General features: G+C 43.9%; 5 protein-coding genes across 7 annotated transcripts; 2 read left to right on the forward strand and 3 right to left on the reverse strand.

Moving 5' to 3' along the window:
* Positions 1-511: 511 nt before the first annotated feature.
* On the reverse strand, positions 512-3,576 carry nsdhl (NAD(P) dependent steroid dehydrogenase-like). Of its 2 annotated transcripts, none has more exons than XM_056600166.1 (8): positions 3,472-3,576; positions 3,275-3,348; positions 3,016-3,177; positions 2,692-2,838; positions 2,359-2,487; positions 2,096-2,238; positions 1,661-1,763; positions 512-1,438 (listed from the first exon to the last, which is right to left on the reverse strand). In XM_056600166.1, the coding sequence occupies exons 2-8, from the start codon at positions 3,293-3,295 to the stop codon at positions 1,103-1,105; spliced, it is 1,041 nt and encodes a 346-aa protein (XP_056456141.1). In that variant the 5' UTR covers positions 3,296-3,348; positions 3,472-3,576; the 3' UTR covers positions 512-1,102. The 2 variants fall into 2 exon arrangements, with proteins under 2 accessions (XP_056456141.1, XP_056456142.1); XM_056600167.1 differs by having other exon boundaries at positions 3,275-3,319; positions 3,472-3,555.
* A 908-nt stretch (positions 3,577-4,484) lies between these two features.
* On the forward strand, positions 4,485-8,196 carry cetn2 (centrin, EF-hand protein, 2). Its single transcript, XM_056600168.1, has 5 exons — positions 4,485-5,114; positions 5,240-5,404; positions 5,653-5,781; positions 6,061-6,198; positions 6,571-8,196. Exons 1-5 carry the CDS (start codon positions 5,112-5,114, stop codon positions 6,658-6,660), a joined length of 525 nt encoding a protein of 174 aa, XP_056456143.1. The 5' UTR covers positions 4,485-5,111; the 3' UTR covers positions 6,661-8,196.
* A 449-nt stretch (positions 8,197-8,645) lies between these two features.
* gcna (germ cell nuclear acidic peptidase) lies at positions 8,646-12,714 on the reverse strand. Its single transcript, XM_056600441.1, has 12 exons — positions 12,538-12,714; positions 12,160-12,329; positions 11,993-12,059; positions 11,803-11,852; positions 11,653-11,719; positions 11,500-11,567; positions 10,948-11,397; positions 10,692-10,857; positions 10,375-10,519; positions 10,126-10,261; positions 9,494-9,698; positions 8,646-9,124 (listed from the first exon to the last, which is right to left on the reverse strand). The coding sequence occupies exons 2-12, from the start codon at positions 12,317-12,319 to the stop codon at positions 8,893-8,895; spliced, it is 1,746 nt and encodes a 581-aa protein (XP_056456416.1). The 5' UTR covers positions 12,320-12,329; positions 12,538-12,714; the 3' UTR covers positions 8,646-8,892.
* Positions 12,662-16,838, forward strand: pomk (protein O-mannose kinase). Of its 2 annotated transcripts, none has more exons than XM_056600445.1 (3): positions 12,662-12,745; positions 12,910-13,193; positions 13,515-16,838. In XM_056600445.1, the coding sequence occupies exons 2-3, from the start codon at positions 12,927-12,929 to the stop codon at positions 14,295-14,297; spliced, it is 1,050 nt and encodes a 349-aa protein (XP_056456420.1). In that variant the 5' UTR covers positions 12,662-12,745; positions 12,910-12,926; the 3' UTR covers positions 14,298-16,838. The 2 variants fall into 2 exon arrangements, with proteins under 2 accessions (XP_056456420.1, XP_056456419.1); XM_056600444.1 differs by having other exon boundaries at positions 12,702-12,803.
* hs1bp3 (HCLS1 binding protein 3) lies at positions 14,553-18,915 on the reverse strand. The gene is made up of 7 exons (XM_056600443.1): positions 18,707-18,915; positions 18,228-18,393; positions 17,788-17,995; positions 17,283-17,535; positions 17,006-17,118; positions 16,009-16,150; positions 14,553-15,630 (listed from the first exon to the last, which is right to left on the reverse strand). Exons 1-7 carry the CDS (start codon positions 18,730-18,732, stop codon positions 15,408-15,410), a joined length of 1,131 nt encoding a protein of 376 aa, XP_056456418.1. The 5' UTR covers positions 18,733-18,915; the 3' UTR covers positions 14,553-15,407.
* Positions 18,916-18,972: the final 57 nt, after the last annotated feature.

An 18,972-nucleotide genomic window follows, 5' to 3' on the forward strand; every position in this document is an offset into this window, starting at 1 on the left:
CGTTGGGAATGCAAACTGATTTATTCGAACCTATTACATTTTTAGTCTGGCAGAGCTAAACTAAGCCTCTCTAAATAACAGTTAGGTTGTGATAAATGACATGTCTAAATATGCTTAGCAAGAGGGGTAGGGTGAGGGGGGTGAAGAGAAAACTATAACACCGAAAGGAAACCAGACAGTTTCACTCCAGCAATAGCATGGGCTGGGATGGACAGATACGTAGTTCTGTCCTCCCCCCCTCCGCTCTCTCAAGGAAGGAACCAGTTGGACCGCCCTGCTTTGCAATTCCTGACTGAAAAGAGTGATTCATTTAGGGTGCAACTGGCTAACTTTTGAAGCGGGTATGCGAGTTATGCGACACCACACGAAAAACACATTGACAGAATGACAAACCAGCCTGCATTCTTTGCCAAACCACTGTGGCATGCGAGTCTACGTCGTCGAGTTCAGCTTACACATACACTGGAATTTAATCACATAAAAAAGGTGCACTGTGTGTTGTGTTAAGAGATGGAATGAGGAAAGGTAAGGTCTGATAGTCGCATCTTTATTGGCCCAACCCCTCATTTTATTCCATGACGATCTGACAACATTCGTTGGAACTCATACCATTCAATCATCAGAGGTGATCAGCATTTTACATACAATTTTTACATAATACGTTTACAACAGCACTGTCAAATTAAATGCTACATGCCATATTATTCAATCCAATGTCACAGAAGTGAATGTATGGATTCAATATGTGAATTGTTAAAACTCAGGCAATAGTGGCATGAATCCATTGTGCTGAGCTTCACACCAAAATACTGTCTGGGGCTGTTTGCTGCCATCTGCTGGTCACACAACCACAAGACAGTGGCACTCGGTGCTATGAGGTCATTCATGATACAGACACAAAAAGAGAACAAACTAAACAATTAAACAATTGAAATCTCAAACTATAAATCAAACAACGGAACTCTCCAGCTCAACACATATTTGGAAATCTTTTGGGGAAATTTACACTTTTTACAGCATTGTTAACCCATGTGGGCGTGTATGTCCACAACATCACATTTAATCAGCTCGCAACCCAAACCGAGTTTCGTAAGAACCACCACTAGGGGGCGCCGTGTCTGAGGTGAGGGTAGCTCCCCACCGTTCGGCTGATGCCCTCCGTCAGGCTGACCAGCGGCTTGTAGCCCATGTCCCGCTTGGCGGCCTCACAGCTGTAGTAGTGGTGGGTGCCTGCCAGGGCCACCCTCATGGGAGTGAAGGTGGGCTTGAAGGCCACCAGGGGGCGCAGGAGCAAGGCCAGCAGCCAAAGCAGCACGGCCAAGCCATACACAAGCATGTAGGGGAGGTGGTAGCGCGGCGCGGCGTAGCCCAGCCCTACCAGCACCTTGGACATGAAGTCCCAGAACCGGATGGGCTCGTCGTTTGTAATGTGGTAAGGCTATAACAAGGAGACAAAATAATAAAGAATTGAGTAAACTACTCCTATACTCAAAAATGTTTTATATACGATAGCTGCACTGTGATAAACACGCAGATCTAATTCATCTGCCTGGGACTGAGAAATATAAAGAGACAATTCACGACTTAAAGGAAGAATGTGCCTCCACCCTCATGTTTCGCTGCTAGACGGGTGTGGCTGTGCTGAGAAGGGATCACTCACCTTCCCACACAAGGGTGACTCTGGTCTCAGGTGCTCCGCAGCCAGGATGTGGCCGTGGACTACATTCTCCACAAAGGTAAAATCGACCAGATTGGTCCCATCACTAGGGGAGCGAGACAGAGACAGAAAGGGAGAGGGAAAGAGTGAGAAGGAGACCGACAGACACATACAGAGAAGGAGACGGGGTGAAAAGGAGATGGACAGATAATGTAATTGAGACAGAGACAGAGACAGAGACAGAGACAGAGACAGAGGCAGAGACAGACAGACAGACAGACAGACAGACAGACAGACAGACAGACAGACAGACAGACAGACAGACAGACAGACAGACAGACAGAAACCAAGTCAGTTCGATTAACAAAAGAAGAACATGGCCTGAGGAACGAAATTGTGTGTATGGCCTCCATCCACGAAAACCTCGCTTCCTCTTACCCAATGATGAACTTCATCTTCCCCCTGCGAGCAGTGTCCACCAAGATGGGCACCAGCTGAGGGTCGCGGGGCCCAAAGATGCCGTGGGGCCGGATAGCGACAGTAAGTAGGCCCCCTTCTTTGTCACATGCCTGTAGGACCAACTACAACAACAAAAAAAAAAAACACTGCTCAATGGAACTATTTCATAGACACAAATACACACCATTGATTTGGTGGTTTTCACAAAGCAGCATTCATGGTTTGTATTGATGGCCTCTGACCTTCTCCTGCTCAATCTTGGTCTCTGTGTAGTAGTCCATAGGCTTTGCGGCGTACGGAATGTCTTCTGTCCCATTCTTTATGTCTGCGCCCTCATATACAACACTGGCACTGCTGGTCAAAACCAGTTTCTGGGAAAATATATATAGAAAGTATATAAATGGTTAATAAAAAACCAGCCCCAGCGCCAAGAATTATTTCACTTCTGGGCTTAATAAAATACCATCTTATGTGATCTGACCTTATACATTCTTTAGAACTCACAGGGGAAAAGTTTCTTTACCAATGCGTTGCAACATACATATTTTTGTGGTGTGGGCGACAAATGCTCTCACCTGGACTCCCAACTCCGTGCAGGCCTGGATCACAGTACGCGTTCCCTGGACGTTGACCCGCTGAAACAGTGCGCGGTCGTCGCTGGCGGGAGCCGGGGAGGCGCAGTGAAATACGAGGGGCACGTCTTTCAAAGCGGGCCGGAGGGCCTGGGGCACAGACAACCAGGGCACAGAAGAGGGGGGTAGGGGGGATATATACACTGTGAATAATCGTACCTACATTAATTGACACCAGTTACCTTAGCTCTCTGTAGAATTCAGTGGCAAACATGACAGGACATTTGATCCAAGCATCACACAATAGGGGGAGAATTTAAAACCTGCCTCTTTATCACAGAGGTCTCCCTGGTAGAAGGTGACACCAGGAAGTTCGTAACTCTGGCGGATATCGAAAACAGCGACGGAGTAGCCCCGCTCCAGAAGCTTCTCCACCAGGTGTCGGCCAAGGAACCCGGAGCCCCCTATGACTGCACAGCGCTTACTGCTCTGTGAAGTACACACATGCACACGATTAACAGGGTGAAACAGAGTAGGACCAAGTAGATGAATTGCAGTATTGGAGTGGGATATTGTTGTAACATACCGGTCGAACGCGTGTTGTCATTATGAGATGTCAAAGTGAGCAGCACTGGAGAAAGAAAGACTTTTCTTGTACACCTGCACGATATATGAAGGTACTTAGATTTCCCTTTTGACATATAGGCAGACATGAACTACCAGCATAATTATATCATTTTAGAAAACCTCATCCGGTATAACATAATAGTTTGATCTACTTACCGAAAGTCGATGGCTGAACTTGATGCTGTATCCCTGAACAAACGAAGCCCGCTCAGCACCATAGGTAACAATTTCTCCTAAACCAATAGGGTTGACATACGTCAAAGAACGCCATTTGTTCGACCAATGGATAGCCTCGATTGCCGGTCTCTCGTCAGCTGTCCAAGAGCGTTCTGGCGCTTGAGCTGTGATTGGGCGAATTGGTCTTGACGCTAGTCGAAGGGCGGAACGAGCGGCTCGAAGGACCAATGGTTGGCGGAAATCATGAATCACAATGTAAACGCTGTGGAGAGGTGAACCGGTAGGAGACACGCATTTGGTCAGACCAGGGTCACACCATAAAGTCCATGGAATAGCATTTACATTTGTATTTATTAAATTATTGCATTGCGATAAATAGTAGGCCTATACACAGGACAACGAACCATACAACAACAAGTTCATAAGATCAATATAAATTAGATCAAAAGAGGAAGAAGTATATAGGTGAAATAAATGTACACAATAAAAGGTAAAAAAATAAGAAAAATTACAAAGAACAATTCTTACAACTTTAACCTTATGAGTTCAGAATAGTGGATAGATTCAGTTCAAATTACTTTATGAAAGCAACAGCATAATGGTATTTCTTTCTGAACTTGCACTTATGATTGTGTAATTCAGCAACAATGTACATAACGTTGATAAGAATTAATCCAGTCCTGTTCATTGCAACCAAGAAGGCTTTAACATTTTTGTAATGAATTGCAAAATCTGAAATGACAAATAACAAATAACAAACAAAGCTCTCAAGATGTTGCTCATGTTCAATTTGTTTGGTTGCAGAAAGTGATAGACAATAAAGTATATTTAAATAAATACTATGCATTGATTTAGATTACACTTCTTATACTTAATTTGTGAGAGCCTTCTGTGGCATATACCAAACCATTTAACAATGAATATTTTCTACAAATTGTCCCAATAAAATATTGCTGAGGGCACGGAAACATGACCCATTGTATCAAATCCCTAGTTCGTTTTATCGTTACAATGACAGACTTTAACGACCGGAAGTTTAACGGAGGGCTGGATGGATGGCTACCGAGAGCGTGCGGGCAGGTTCGATAGTGGTCGGTTGATGGCCAATACCAGCATCAGAAGGTGATTGCATATGGTGCATAGGCATATACATTGTATCCAATTGCACAACGAGTGTGTGATCACGATTGTTGACAAACGCTGGGTCACGTGATCTCAACCCACCAATCACATTGTCGCTCTACGGTAGGTTTGATTTGTTTCACCTTGTGTGCCTATGTCTATCTACCAGACTCCCGTATAGATGAAACGCAACGTATCCGCTCTCCGGTGCGACGAAGATACACTTTACATAAAAATCGATTTGTTTCACATAGGAGCAGATGCTGTACTGCCAAATCTGTATTGATAGGTCCTCCCAGAAGACAACGGATTTTTTCTTAATTATAGCCGGACAATTCTGTTTAAGGCGTATTGTTATGATCAGGCAATAAAATAAAGGCGTTTTATAATCATCACCTACCTAAATTATACCAGAGAGAGGCTGCCGTTACAAAAGCATACAGGTTGAAACAGGTAACCGCGTCTTACCTTCTTCATCTTCAGCATAAAGCCACAGTATGGTGAGTAAATGTGCCTATGTTCAATTACTTTTTCAATCCTAAATATATTCGCTAAGCATCCTGGAAATGATACAGGCAGCGCAACGATAAACCAACAGCATCATCCTTTGACTATGCCACACCAGGCGACCAGTGCAAAGAGACCGTCCTTGCAGGGCCCGGTGCCCCCTCCTCGGAAGAAGACCAGCCCCAAGCCCGAGCTCACCGAGGAGCTGAAGCAGGAGATCCGGGAGGCGTTCGAGCTCTTTGACACCGACGGCTCCGGTCACATCGATGTCAAGGAGCTCAAGGTGTGATGATACAGTTGTGTGTGTGTGTGTGTGTGTGTGTGTGTGTGTGTGTGTGTGTGTGTGTGTGTGTGTGTGTGTGTGTGTGTGTGTGTGTGTGTCTGTGTCTGTGTCTGTGTCTGTCTGTCTGTCTGTCTGTCTGTCTGTCTGTCTGTCTGTCTGTCTGTCTGTCTGTCTGTCTGTCTGTCTGTCTGTCTGTGTCATAGGTCTGTCTTTTTTATTTTATGTGTATGGTATTTTTTGGAGGGCAGGTTGCCATGAGAGCACTAGGGTTCGAGCCAAAGAAGGAGGAAATCAAGAAAATGACAAGTGACGTGGATAAGGAAGGCACGGGCAAGATTTCTTTCAGCGACTTCCTCTCTGTCATGACACAGAAGATGGTAAGAGCCGATTGGAGGGGCCACTACATGTGTCTAGAAATCGCACAACAATGATAGTTTGTGACATAATGCTGGCCTTTTGTTTCATTGGAACCCTATGGTGTAATAAAGTAGTAAGCTATTTTTCTCCAAGGCCATATGTCCAGTATTCTGTTGTATTTTGTTTTTGCAAGTCGTTAAGCATAAATCAATCACTACAAAGCAAACAAACTGCTTTTCCGTTTTGTGGTTATTTTGAATTTATCTTATTTTTTTCTTTGTCTTTGGTCTTCTCCAAAGGCGGAAAAGGACTCCAAAGAGGAGATTTTGAAAGCGTTCCGTCTGTTCGATGATGACGAGACTGGGAAGATCTCCTTCAGAAATCTCAAGAGGGTGGCAAAGGAGCTGGGAGAGAATCTCACAGATGAAGAGCTCCAGGTAGACTCATTCACACCAAAGAGTCATGTAGTGGCTTCATATAGAGACGGCCATGTTTAGCCAACGGCTCTGTGACACGGCGTCTCACAGACGTCATGACACAAAGCTCCTAGACCTCTTTGTCAAGTGTTGGGACTGTTGTCAGTTTTTCCCAGGCTGCCCACGTCAACTGGAGCAAGTTTCCCATAGAGTTTCATTCATAACATAGTACATGTTTAGATTCTGACAAGCACAGCACGAATCAACCGCATATATGAAAGCCTGATGTTACCATCCTAATGTAGATTCCAGAGTTAAATGAAGGTTTAAAAGTCATAAACTGCTCCAGCTCCATCAATATTGTTGACCCTATCGTTGTCTTCTCCTCTGCAGGAGATGATCGACGAAGCGGACCGGGACGGAGATGGGGAAGTGAACCAGCAGGAATTCCTGCGGATCATGAAGAAGACAAGCCTTTACTGAATGAAGTGTATGTCATGTATGAGACACATAGATACACACATCCACCAAGGTTATTATAGTTAAGCATTTTTAATTTTTTTTCGTGTAATTTCCCTTTTTTTATTTCCAATTTTAGTTCAGAATCCATTTGTTTTTAATGCCAGTTTGCTACTTTAGTTTAGTTTAAAAATAAATAATTGCTTAGTAACAGGTTCCTTTTTTATTACTTTCAGTATACGTTTTATTATATTTTTTGTAATATGGGGCATTTGTCAGGGGAAAGATTACAACTTTTCAGAAAACCTATTGTGTAATAAAAACTCCACCATAGCATTGAAAATGTATTCACCTAGGACAGATGAACAACCATCCACCAAAGACTGATTGACAAAGACGAAATCAAAATACATTTTCTCTATCAATTATTTTGTCTAGTTTTGTAAATACACAATAGTTTAATTTAATTATGTTTTTTTTGTACAGCCTCGTCTTTATATTTATTTTAGTAAACGGAAGTCTTTTTCACACCTAGTGCTCGTTATTTTGTTAACGATGGTAACCTTGACCCCCCACCAACACACACAGACACAGGGTTGGTTGGTGCTATGGATAGGTGCACTAGAGGAAAGCAGCAGGGGTTGTTGTTTTTGTTTTGATCTTTGTTATTTAATGTAGTTCTGTCTCAAATACCCCCCCCTATATTTCTCTGTCACGCCATAGCCTTTAGGCTACCTTTTTTAAAGATGCATTGAGGTTTACAAATTTAACAGTATATTATGCTAGAAAGAGGTCTATTATTTTGAATTACAGTGACAGTTTGTGGTCTAACTCCACATTATTGCACATTTTCTGGAAAGACCATTTGCCAATATTTCTACACAAGGCAATGCAAGACGAACGTGGTTTTGGCATACCTCCCTATACCGTATAATAAATCATGCCTTATTATGATATAATAAGCAACAGTAGTTATATTTTTATCATTTCATATGTTTAAGTGGATGCTCAGAGTGCCTGATATCGGTAACCCGACACCTCTTCTTTCATGCGGACTCGCGCCGGGCTTCCTGTCTTTAAACCAGTCGCTTGATCGATTTAATTTATTTATCAATTTGTGGTTTTTACTAGTAATCATATTTTTCCTATTTAAACCTGCTTAGTGGGATGTGTTCTCAATGTGTGTGTTGCATTGTGAACACTCTGTTTCAGGATGATCTATATTCGCCGTCTCTCGTATGTGCTTCTAGGACGCTCTGCTTCATGGTATTGCTACCTTTTTGTAATTGCATCTGAGCCTGTTCTGGGGTCTCCTCCTGACAAAATCAGGGAAGTCATCCAAGTCTCTCCCTCCGAGCCTGGGTGTCTCTCTTCCCAAAACTCATCACTGAATTGAGGATGTTCTCATTCGATATTTGCCATTCCTTTTTTGTATAATTTGTCTTTGTATCCTTGAATGTTTTGTAAAATGTATAGCAACTGCAGCGGCAGATATACAAATTGATATCTATATCTATAATATATATATAAATGTGTGTTTAAATAAATATCTTTAAGCAGTTTTCATGCCTGTTTTTGTATAATCGGTCAGATACTAAGAATTGTACATCATTTAGCCCATGTGACTAGGTTTCATTCTTGTTTGCATATGAACTGTTGGTAAATCGCAGTGTTTGCCTACTCTAGGTATTAGCTATGCAAACATTTACATACAACACACGATGGTAATGATCAGTCTACTTTAAATGGATTACGATTCTCTTTGGGACAATGTTTTTAAATATTTGTCGTTGACGGCTGACAGACCAGACGAATGGCTGAAGAAAGGACGTGCTCTCAATTAACAATCTCAGTCGTTCTTACTCAAACTATGACCTATAATTCCTTTAATCTTTCAAGGTACCTCCTCACCAGAAACTTGGCTAGTCTATCTAGTTGTTTGCAAACTGCAATCTCATGGATAGATGCAACTAAATCCTTCAAACTACTTTCAAAAGGAACACATTAAAGACAATATAAAAAGTTTATTTATTCAAACGTAAGTCACAAATGAACAATTTCATCAAGAATTCCTAACGATCATTTACAAAAAACACTAAATGGAAATGTCAACTATTTGCAGTATTGAATACAAAAAAAAATATTTAGAAAAATAATTCATGTCTCGCTTTTTAAGTTTAAGAGTATTTCAAGTAATGGCAATCAGGCAAGCAAACCCAAGTAAGTCCCTCCCAAACCAGATGAGGCCGTTGCTCTTCAGCTTTGACTGACTTTAGCTTTAGTGGCAAAGTCTGCGCTCAGCTTTCTCATCACGTCTGCGTGGCTTTTCCCCTCCAGCTCCTGGCGTGCGCTACCATAGTTCTCCTTGACAAAAACCGCAAACGGAGCGGGGGCGCGCGTGTTGGTCGGGGTGAGCAGCACCAGAGGGCCTGTGCACAGGGCGCACATGAACCTCGTGGTGTCCAGGGACTTGGAGTGACGACCGATTCTGTGGTGGACGAGCAAAAACGGTAATCAAAGTTACGGACACAAATATTCAAACGATTGTTTTGGAGATTGAAAACATGATGCATTTATTCAGCATTCCTCCACAAAAAAAACGTTGTAATCGAGAACTTGGAAATTTAAAATACAGAAAATGTTCAAATCAAATATAATGTACAAATATGTTTGCAGCTTTTCCGCAATATCTTTAATCCTTTTAAACCTTTAATCAATAAAATAAATACATAAAAAAATAAAATAGTTTCAACTATGGAGATCGTTTGACACAAAAATCGAAATCGCAATCAATATTTGAATAATCACATGTATGCATCGGCTTTGTATACATGTAAACATGCTCGTTGGCACGTACGTGTTCTTGCAGCGGGTGCACTGGTACTGGAACTTGTACTTGATTTCGTAGGTGTGGCACCGCGTGACCATGGGTAACTCGGGGTGAGCCAGCGTGGCCTTGCGGGCGTACAGCTTCCAGAAGCTTCCGTGGCCGTCCCTCACGCCGTTGATCATCCACGTGGCCGCGTGGCACATCTCGTGGACCAGCGTGTCCCTCAGACGATCTAGGTGGGAGAAGAAGGAGGCTGAGTTTAGGCTCCTTGAAAAAGAGACCCAGTGAAACTCATAGGAATGGCGTTTGCGCCAGTCAACATGTTAGAAGATGCCATGGATATATCAGGAAACAAAAGGGCTGATTATGGTTCGAAGTCGACCCAACGCAAGGACCACGCAGACGCTTCGACGTAGTCATGAACCTGTTTTGGTTCTGAGTCAGGTTTTAGTGAGCGGACCAATCACAGCCCTTGCTGCTGCGTCGCCTCGACCCAAGGTTTGAATTTTGGGGAGGCGCACATCAGGCCCTTGCGGTGGACGCAAGGAGGGTCCGCAAGAACGTAATGGCTCCATAAACCCCCTTGCGTTTGGTAGACGATAACACCCCAAAAAAACATTATGCAAAAAATGATGAACCATGCAGGTCCAGGCAGTTACCTGCGGAGTCGCAGACTTTGTCCGAGAGCTCGATGCGCGTGTAGCGCTTCCCTCCCGCCCTCTCCTGACCAGAGATGCAGTAGCCAGCAGTCTTCCTCAACTTTTTATTCCAGGTCACGGACATATCAGTGGGGAGCTGCAAGGTAAAATGCTCTTCATACAGGCCGACGCTGCTTCGGAAAACTAGAATAACAAAGTACGGTAAAACAAAAACCATCACGTCTCCTTTAGTTTGGACCCATTGTTCACCTGGTTATCAAACACACTGGTGTTGTACAGCGCGTAGAGTTTGCTGGTGAGGCTTTCCTTCGTCTGCTTGAAGTTGCGCCTGTAACTGGACTCGGGGTTTGACAGCGACTGCAGGAAGCAGCCCGGGGTTCTACATGTCGGCACTCTGAGGGAGTCAGATCAAAGATGCGATGCAATATTAAGTACAATAATCAGTGCAGACGGATTAACTGGGTTAGCGAGCGTGCTGCTGTGTTCTTTCTGAGAATTGGATATGCTTTGATTCAAAAATATATAAAAACAGATCACTATCTTTCTTTAGCCCTATGGTGATATACCTGCTTTGTGGGCCCGGTCTGGGCTCCGTCTGACTGTAGGTGGGTTTTGGTATCGTAGGCCTTCCCGGAGTCTTGAAAACCACGGGTTTGCGCTCTACTGACTTAGGCACTATTGCTCTCGGATCCTTCACCGTCACTATGGCCACAGGGGGCTTCCACGGGTTATCTAAATTCACAAATATACAACCACAAGTTTTGCAAACAACAACAACACAATTCAGCCTGATTGAGCCTTTAAGCTACGTGCTCTGGCTACCTGTGTCAGGGATTGTTGCTGGTGAGTTGACGCTAACAACTTTCTTCCTTTTCAGCCTCTCCAGCAGGGAGGCAAACTCTTCTTCCGAGCTGCTGGAGTCATCAAACTTGGAAGGGGCCGACTGGATTCTGGCAGGATGGGTGGGGGGTACGGTGAGCGGCGTGGGGGTCCAATGCGTGGGCACTTTGAGATCAGGTATGCGAGGGGGAGGCAGAGGAGACTGAAACACCAGGGGAGAACCCTCGTCTTCATCCAGAGTCAGCACGTTGGAGGAGCACTTGGGAGTCTTTGTGGGCACCTGTGGCTTCTTGTGACGTGTCCTCCAGGTGCTTTTATCAACGATGCCCATGTCATCGTCGTCGCTGTCACTGTGGAAGACCGGAGAGTCACACTGCGCGAGTGGTGTCCTCAGAGAAGCAAGGGAGACCGGAGTCCGACTGCTCTTTGGCCCTGAAATAACCACAAGATATAAATGGAGAGCGGCTTCAATTGCTTGTCTTGTCACTAGATTAATGTTGTGTGTGCCCCAGCTTCAAGTATAACAATAGTTACCTCTTGAAGGTTTTTTCTGGATGAATTCATCGTCAGATGAGAAGTCAAGCACAATAAAGTTTTTTAAGCTAAATGAAAAGAAAACATACAGAGTGATATAAGAGTGAACAGAAAATGAACCGCTTGAGCAACATTATCCAGTTGATTATTCACCTGACGTCGCTATTGACCGATGGCGTCTTCTGAGGCTTGGCATTGGGTGTTTTCATACGGTCTAGAACTTTGGTAGGCAATAACAGAACATTAAAATCACGACTTTCCACTACATAACTCATTTAACAAAACCCAGCACTCAATACTCACATTTTTCAAAGCCATTATCACTGTCTGAGCTCACCTCCACCGCATGTGAACTGAAAAGATACACACCAATTTGTAAACAGTTGTACGTCCGATAGCGGAGCTGCAACAAAGATGTAATAATCGTCAGGCACCTGGGAAGATGAATACAAATCTGAAGGAACTTAAAATGACATGCATGACATTTGCATACCTATTCTTCTTTGCAGTACATTGTTTCTGCAGTGGGGCTTTTCCTTTTGGCGTAGCCCCCTCAAGATCTGCAAATAGAAAGGCAAAGCAGGCATGGCGTGTTATGTACATCTATGAGGATGCTCTTCTTATCAGTTAGGACTAGTTTACCTAGTCTTAATAACTTACACTGGTCAAAGTCATCATCACTGGACTCAGACTTGGTTCTGTGTCTGTAGCCGCTGAACACGGGGTCGTGGTTCTCCTTCTGCGGGTCAGCATCGGCCACTGAACAGTGACGCCGGTTGAAGTCCGCTCCTCTGAACGAGTTGTGCGTCTCGGAAGTCATTGCCGCTCCTCTGGTTATGAAGAGAGTGAGAAAGAGTAAGCTTTCTGTTTAATTATGGCCATTGTGATCTAAAAAGTCACGTTCACTATGCACCTCTACTTGTGAGAAATAAAGAAAACAAACTGTGGACACATGGAGACTTAAAGCCCAAGTTAGAACAAAGCGCACTTACTATTTCCAATTATAATTTATATATATAGCTTAAGTGTTTGATTTACCTCGGGTGATTTTTACGCCGCCAGTCTTATCAGTAACGAAAATGTATCAATTAAAGTACTGTGCAACGAATAGAGTCGAATGACGATTCAAAAAACCGTTTCAGTTAAAACGGAAGTTGTCAGCGCAGTCAGTCGATTCCTTTTCCGGTGGACCAGAGCACCAGTGCCGCGGCTGCAGCCCCCTTTTTGGAGGGCTCTGGTTCCGGAAGTATGTTACAATTGCAATTATGAGCCTGCTATGTTTTTACAGCTAGTTACTATTTTGGGTGTGTATCAAGATATGACTAAAATGTCGTGAGGTCAGGTGAATGAAAATGTATGTATATCAGTTCCTACTAAGTTGTTAACACTGAACCCACACTCGTTCCCAAGGTCCCGTGTTTACCACGATGGCCCGGCGGGACATCCCCACATCAACAAGTGTTCCGGTGGTGTTTGTATGCCTAGGTGCCCTACTGTTTGGCAATGTGTTGATCTACCTGTACCTGGACTCTTTGCATCAAAGCGATGAACACCCGATGTCACCTCATATGGGCTGTCCGCCCAGACACTTCAGAATGGCTTCTATGAAAACCTGCTACCCCTGGTTGCAGTGTCCGCAGGTGAAGGCTGAGGTACGCAAGCTCAAGCTCATCGGACAGGGAGCAGTCAAGCAGGTAGGCGACACCCTCATCTTAATGTTTGATTAGTGTTTGCATCGGGAAAATATTCATATCCATTTTAGTATTTATTATGTAGTGTTTAAAATGTTGGATATTATATTTTCATTTTTTTTTTTGAATTCACTAGAAATTCTACAATTTCTACACATGGAGAAAGTTACATTGAGTTTTGTAGAACTTGAATTAAAGCGTCTGCTAAATGCCCTAAATGTAAATGTAACTACTTAAACCATTGAAGCTATGTCATTGCTTTAGACTAAGCATGTATTCAATTAACTTTGACTTCAATCCTAATATCATGATGTTTCTCTCCAGGTTTACCTGTCTGAGTGGCGTGGTCAGAAGGTGGCCCTGTCTACTCTATCCTCACCTGAGTACCTCGAGGACTTCCTCCACGGTGTGACCATGCTGCAGACCCTTCAGGGCCCCCAAGTGGTGCAGCTTGTGGGCTGGTGCCCGGAGGAGGTCCTCCTGGTCACAGAGTACCACCCGCTGGGCTCGCTCCTCAGCCTGGACGCCACGCTGGCCCAGGAGCGCCACCGCAGCCGCGACACCTGGCAGACGCGGCTGCGCCTGGCCCTGGACTACGTGTCGGCGTTGAGCCATCTCCACGCCAGCCCGGCGGGCTGCCGCGTGATGTGCGACTCCAACAGCCTGGAGAAGACCCTGTCCCAGTTCCTGCTCACGGCCGACTTCCACCTGGTGGTCAACGACCTGGACGCCCTCCCCGAGGTGGACCCGTCCAGGGGGCTGCTCGCCAAATGCGGTCACCGGGAGCTCACGGGGGACTTTGTTGCCCCGGAGCAGCTGTGGCCCTTCGGCGGCGAGGAGGACGACGGCGGCCAGCCGTTCTCAGACGAGCTGATGCCCGGCTACGATCACCTCAGCGACGTGTGGAAGATTCCCGATGTGACGCGGCATCTGATGGGGAGGGTGCCCGGCGGGGACGTGGCGCACTTCCACCTCTTCCAGATCCACGAGGAGTGCAAGAGAAGGGACCCCAGGCTCCGGCCCTCTGCCCTGGACGTGTTGGCTGTGTACAGGTCGGTCTACGCCAACATGGGGCGAGATGCTGCTGGCTCCAGAGACATGCTTTAGGGACCCTGGAGCACATAGAAGACGAGGAATGTACTACTCTTGAAAACCAAGTATTTCAATGAAAGCTAAGAACTGTTCTCCTGGTATTATCTTGTTGGAAAACAATCAAATTTTGGGATTTAGCAGTTTTGTTGATGGTTTGTTTCAGCTCTCATTAAACACACATCTTGAAATTGTGTGTACATCTGCCCATTTTACATTTGCTTTGTTATGTTTTCTTATTTAAATTAAAGTAGGCAAAGCTTATGGACAATGCATGTTGATATGCACTACATGGAGAATGCTGGCCAATAACAATAGAGAATATCTCATCTCAGTTCAGTCTAGCCTAAGAGTTATTTATACAAGCAACCCAAGCCTGGTAGGTCCTCATCTTTATTGATGGAAGCACTTAAAGGCACAAAATGTATGTTTTTTATAATCAATCGGTCACAGGCATTTCCCAGCTTAATTTAATCACAGCAATGTGGTTAATGTTAAATGTGACAAAATAATAATGTAAAGTAGTAAAAAGAGTATTGGAGATAGCTTTCTCACAGCATATTATCATAGTATTTGATTGTTAATTACAGACACACAATGATGAGACTTTTCCACTAGACTGGTAACGTTAATACTGTGAAAATGTTCTACAAGCAAACATCCCTATAGGTTATTAATTAACAGCCTGTGAAAAATCAAGTCTTCCAATGTTGCCCTCTCATAAATGTAAAAATGCCAGTTAAATCCAATATTTAAACTGGCTAAGGGCAAAGTCCAGAAAAAATCCTGTTTGCTTTAAAAAAAAATAAAAAGGGACTGCATTTTCCATCCCAACAATAACCTTCACCATGTGTTCCCAGTAACCTGCCTGAGCCATTAGGATTAGTTTCTTCATGTCTAATTGCTGCGTCACTCACAAAATGTAATTTGTGCCATTAGTCTATAAATTCATGTTAATAGTGTGATCAATATTTATGCAAACAATATGCAGAATAAAGTGCTAATGCTTAAAGGTTTCACAAAAGGCGGTAAATTAAGATTCAAAGACCGATGCTCCAATCTTGGAACATGATAATTGCATCATTTTGAGTAAACACAGAGTTTTTCCACTTAAGAGCATTGAGGCACTTAGAACAGGTCTTCCTCCAGAGTGCCATCAGACTCATTTTGTTGGATGTACTTGAGGATGTCGATCTGGCCCTTGAGCTGATCTACAGACAGCGGAGCCGCCCCAGCCGAAGGCTTCTCCAACAATGTGGGTTTCGGCTTCAAGTTGGGCTTTGGGGCTGTAGACGGTTTGTTTTTATTCCTTTTCGTGACCTGCAGAAGCTTGTCAAAGTCGTCCTGTATCCTACAGGGAAACACAAGGTCAAAATGTTATATTTTGGGTTTAAAACGATGGCAGCTAACCTCACTTTTTCTACAGAGAACTCTGTTGCATATAATTTCTCTATTGGAGACTCAGACCCGCATGAGCCTCTTCCCTCGGATGTAAATGAACGCTATACGCGTACTGGGGAGTAGAATGCATTTACGCTGACGTTGGATGTGGTCATAATGTGTCCCAGACCCCCTCCTAAATTGGTCTGGTCCGGCTTTTTCGGTTTTCTGGTCCGATGCATTTTGGTGCATCCGATTCAAAGCCCGTTCCCCAAAATGCCTGTTAAGGCCAGGTATAAAGCGGGCGTAGGTGTAAGCCAATCAAAGGATTGGGTTGCATGATCTGTACCTAAATAGTGTGTCAGTTTCTTCATCCAAAAACAGCCCGGCAGAGGGCTCTGACTGCTGTCCGTGTGCAGTCGGAAGCAAAAGGGAATCCCCCAGGTTCACTGTCCCACCAAGGACTGGATCCTCAAACAACTTAAAATGGCCTGTAGAGAGAGAGAGAGAGAGAGAGAGCGATAGATGCTCCATAAGTACAGTGCAGAGCCTGACATAAGAGACATGTAGCAGTTGCATAAATGTTAGATGACAGGGGTTCACCTTGATGTAGTTTTGCCTTGTGCATTTGGGTTCTGTGATTTCTTGCATCTTATGCCCTTAAATTAAATCGCTCAAGAAAATAGAACTACCGTATCCTACAATGATCAATACTGTGTATCAATAAAGTTTGAACTTTATTAATCATATTAAACGTCAGAGGGATTACCCATGCCATCCATATCCAATTCGCTCAGTAAAGCTCTAACCCTTAAATGTTCCCCGGTTCGCTACCACAAGCCTGTGTCCAATATGTGTCACATATGAAGTGCCAGTGAACCCAGAATCAGTTTTTTTGTTTGGTTGTAAACACCTCAGTCTATGATAGTGAAGATAATTATCTATGCCATTTAGTTTTATTTTGTAGAAACGGGGCTCTCTTCCACTTTGAATAAATGTCTCCATTTTGTGGATACCACATGAGAACATGACTGGTCAGGCATGACACACCGGCCACTCGGAACATAATAAAGCAGAAGTGATATATTTTCCAAAATAACAAGTGGTTTGGATTTTTTCCTAACGTACAAATGCGGGTCACAGTATTACAGGGAGAGATTAATAATCCTGCCATCGTCATTTTAACACAAATGGCTAATGATTTGTTATTTTTTAATACATTTTAGTTTTGAATAAGAGCGAGGATTTTTCTTTCAGCATTCCAGGATATAAACGCAGATTAATGTTGCACCAAGAGGTGTTTTTATGGTGGTTAATTAGGATGTTTCTATGCGTGTTGCTTGCACCTTCTTTATTAGAATATTGAAGGAAGTCAGTATCCACAGGCTCGTCATCTCCAAACAGAGGTGCATTCATAGGTTTAGGCTTCACCGGTGGCTTGGCCTTCTTAGGGATTGACCTGCGAAAGGGAAAAGAAAGAGTTTATTGTATGGCACAGATTTCAAAGTGATTTGTTAGCCAGTTACTGTATGCTAAGTGGCTGTAGCCTGTTCAATGAAGCGTGACCTGTGTTGAGCTTTCTGTTGAATTTTATAATTACCAACATGAAAAATAAATGCTCACTTGGTGTTTCCTAAAGGATCAAGAAACAGCTCTTCACTCTTCGCCTCCTCCTCCTCCTCCTCCTCATCACCATTGGTTTTGTTCTCCTTCTCTTTAATGGGACCGGGCTTCCTTGGCTGCACTGCTGGTCTTCTGGTGCTGGGAGCTAATGCCTCGTCGCCTAGGAAGAAATTGTCCTCCTCCTCCTCTTCCGCTGGCTCCTCACCAAGTAACACATTTCTACTTTTCGCGTCCACATCACAGGACTTGGCGCCTGCAGAAGGAGGCACAGTGAGTTATGTTTGTATGCATACATAATTTCATATACATTTTATTGTGAAAAACACTGACAGGAAGTTGTGGGAAATCGATGTAACAGAGACTATCTATGTAAACCGTTAACACAGAGGTGGGGTAGGTGACCCATATTCACTAGTTTAGTGTGCTACCCATGCCCACATAAAGGGAGCAGACCCATACTTAGTGTTCTGAGCGACACCTCTGTCATAGTGAAGCTGAGTTTTACCTAGGAACTCCATCAAGTCCGAACAGGTAGCGAGTGTGGGGTGCTTAGCTATGGCCTTCATGAGCTCATCAAAGGCCCCCCTGCGCTCACGAATGTCACTCTCTCCCACAAATAAGGTCTTGCGTGGCATGGCAGGTAGGGGAAAGTTGGGATAGCGGGCGACGAGTCTGTAATAAAACTCGTCCATTTCGCTGTACTTTTTGGATACCTTTTTGGATAGAAAAAGAAATAGTTGAATCGAAATGTATTTTTTTCATGTTAATAGTTTCCAATAGTCTGAATGAACGAATTAGTATTGCAATGTTAATAGTGAAGTGATAATATTGTTATAAAGTATATTTGGTCATTGATCATTTTATTATTTTACAGAATGAGCAATGCTTTAATCTAGTCTAGACTGTGTCTAATTCAAGGGTTGTTTCTGCTTTGGAAAACCTTACCACCAGTTGCACTACATCCCCTGGCTTATGTCTCGTAGATTTGAAGGCAACCATCCTTGTAATGACAATAATGTGGTACTCAACGTGGCCCGTCATCATGGCCCCGTGCACCTCTTGGAAAAGAGGGACCATCAGGTCGATCCCCGTGGCCTCGTTCTGCAGACTCCTGGTAGCACAAGAGAATTGCTGTAAGAGGTTTTACCATTAGGTCTCTAGTACCTGTCGACGAACATCTTGAAACTATGCATTGAAGTCATGCCTTTATTTACGCGAGCCTGTAAACCTTTAGACTTGGCAATAAAAAAAACACAATATTTTAAGTTGCGCTTAAGTTGTACGTTTTAAACCGTGTTAACCTGCTGCTTTATTCAGAACATTCACATCTCATTTGAATGCGATTGAATGTCCAGTGCGAAAACTGTTGGGTTGTTGCAACATGAATAACAAGGCGACGCAAGAAGAAAAGTGTCTCTTCCTACCTGCTTGTTACTAGTCCGTCGGGCATGACGGCGGGGGTACACTGCTACAACTTTTAATCGGACTTCACGTCGATTCAACCGATTTCTTTCTCACGACAGTAGTGATGTATTGACGGGGTAAAATCCACTCAAAAGCTATCATTGGTGTGTGTGTGTGTGTGTGTGTGTGTGTGTGTGTGTTTCCCTGTGTCGAGACGCGTACGTAGCGCGTGATCAACAACCTTCCCAGTTACCACCCACACGTTCTCCCCACCCAGCCAGCGTGT

The sequence above is a fragment of the Gadus chalcogrammus genome, chromosome 10, assembly GCF_026213295.1.
Source record: "Gadus chalcogrammus isolate NIFS_2021 chromosome 10, NIFS_Gcha_1.0, whole genome shotgun sequence".
Taxonomy (NCBI): Eukaryota; Metazoa; Chordata; class Actinopteri; order Gadiformes; family Gadidae; genus Gadus; species Gadus chalcogrammus.

Excerpts from the sequence above, each read along its gene's own strand:
- gcna (XM_056600441.1), bottom strand. The coding sequence starts at position 12,319 with ATGACTTCCGAGACGCACAACTCGTTCAGAGGAGCGGACTTCAACCGG. Across the intron at positions 10,858-10,947 it reads AGCAACAATCCCTGACACAG|ATAACCCGTGGAAGCCCCCT; the intron begins GTAGCCAGAGCA and ends TTGTGAATTTAG. Across the intron at positions 9,699-10,125 it reads CAAAGTCTGCGACTCCGCAG|ATCGTCTGAGGGACACGCTG; the intron begins GTAACTGCCTGG and ends TCTCCCACCTAG.
- cetn2 (XM_056600168.1), top strand. Across the intron at positions 5,782-6,060 it reads CTGTCATGACACAGAAGATG|GCGGAAAAGGACTCCAAAGA; the intron begins GTAAGAGCCGAT and ends TCTTCTCCAAAG. Across the intron at positions 6,199-6,570 it reads TCACAGATGAAGAGCTCCAG|GAGATGATCGACGAAGCGGA; the intron begins GTAGACTCATTC and ends TCTCCTCTGCAG.
- pomk (XM_056600444.1), top strand. The coding sequence starts at position 12,776 with ATGTTTTTACAGCTAGTTACTATTTTGG. Across the intron at positions 12,804-12,909 it reads ACAGCTAGTTACTATTTTGG|GTCCCGTGTTTACCACGATG; the intron begins GTGTGTATCAAG and ends CTCGTTCCCAAG. Across the intron at positions 13,194-13,514 it reads GACAGGGAGCAGTCAAGCAG|GTTTACCTGTCTGAGTGGCG; the intron begins GTAGGCGACACC and ends GTTTCTCTCCAG.
- nsdhl (XM_056600166.1), bottom strand. The coding sequence starts at position 3,295 with ATGACAACACGCGTTCGACCG. Across the intron at positions 2,239-2,358 it reads CCAAGATTGAGCAGGAGAAG|TTGGTCCTACAGGCATGTGA; the intron begins GTCAGAGGCCAT and ends TTGTTGTTGTAG. Across the intron at positions 1,439-1,660 it reads AGTCACCCTTGTGTGGGAAG|CCTTACCACATTACAAACGA; the intron begins GTGAGTGATCCC and ends TCCTTGTTATAG.
- hs1bp3 (XM_056600443.1), bottom strand. The coding sequence starts at position 18,732 with ATGCCCGACGGACTAGTAACAAGCAG. Across the intron at positions 17,119-17,282 it reads GATCCTTTAGGAAACACCAA|GTCAATCCCTAAGAAGGCCA; the intron begins GTGAGCATTTAT and ends TCCCTTTCGCAG. Across the intron at positions 16,151-17,005 it reads TCAATATTCTAATAAAGAAG|GCCATTTTAAGTTGTTTGAG; the intron begins GTGCAAGCAACA and ends CTCTCTCTACAG.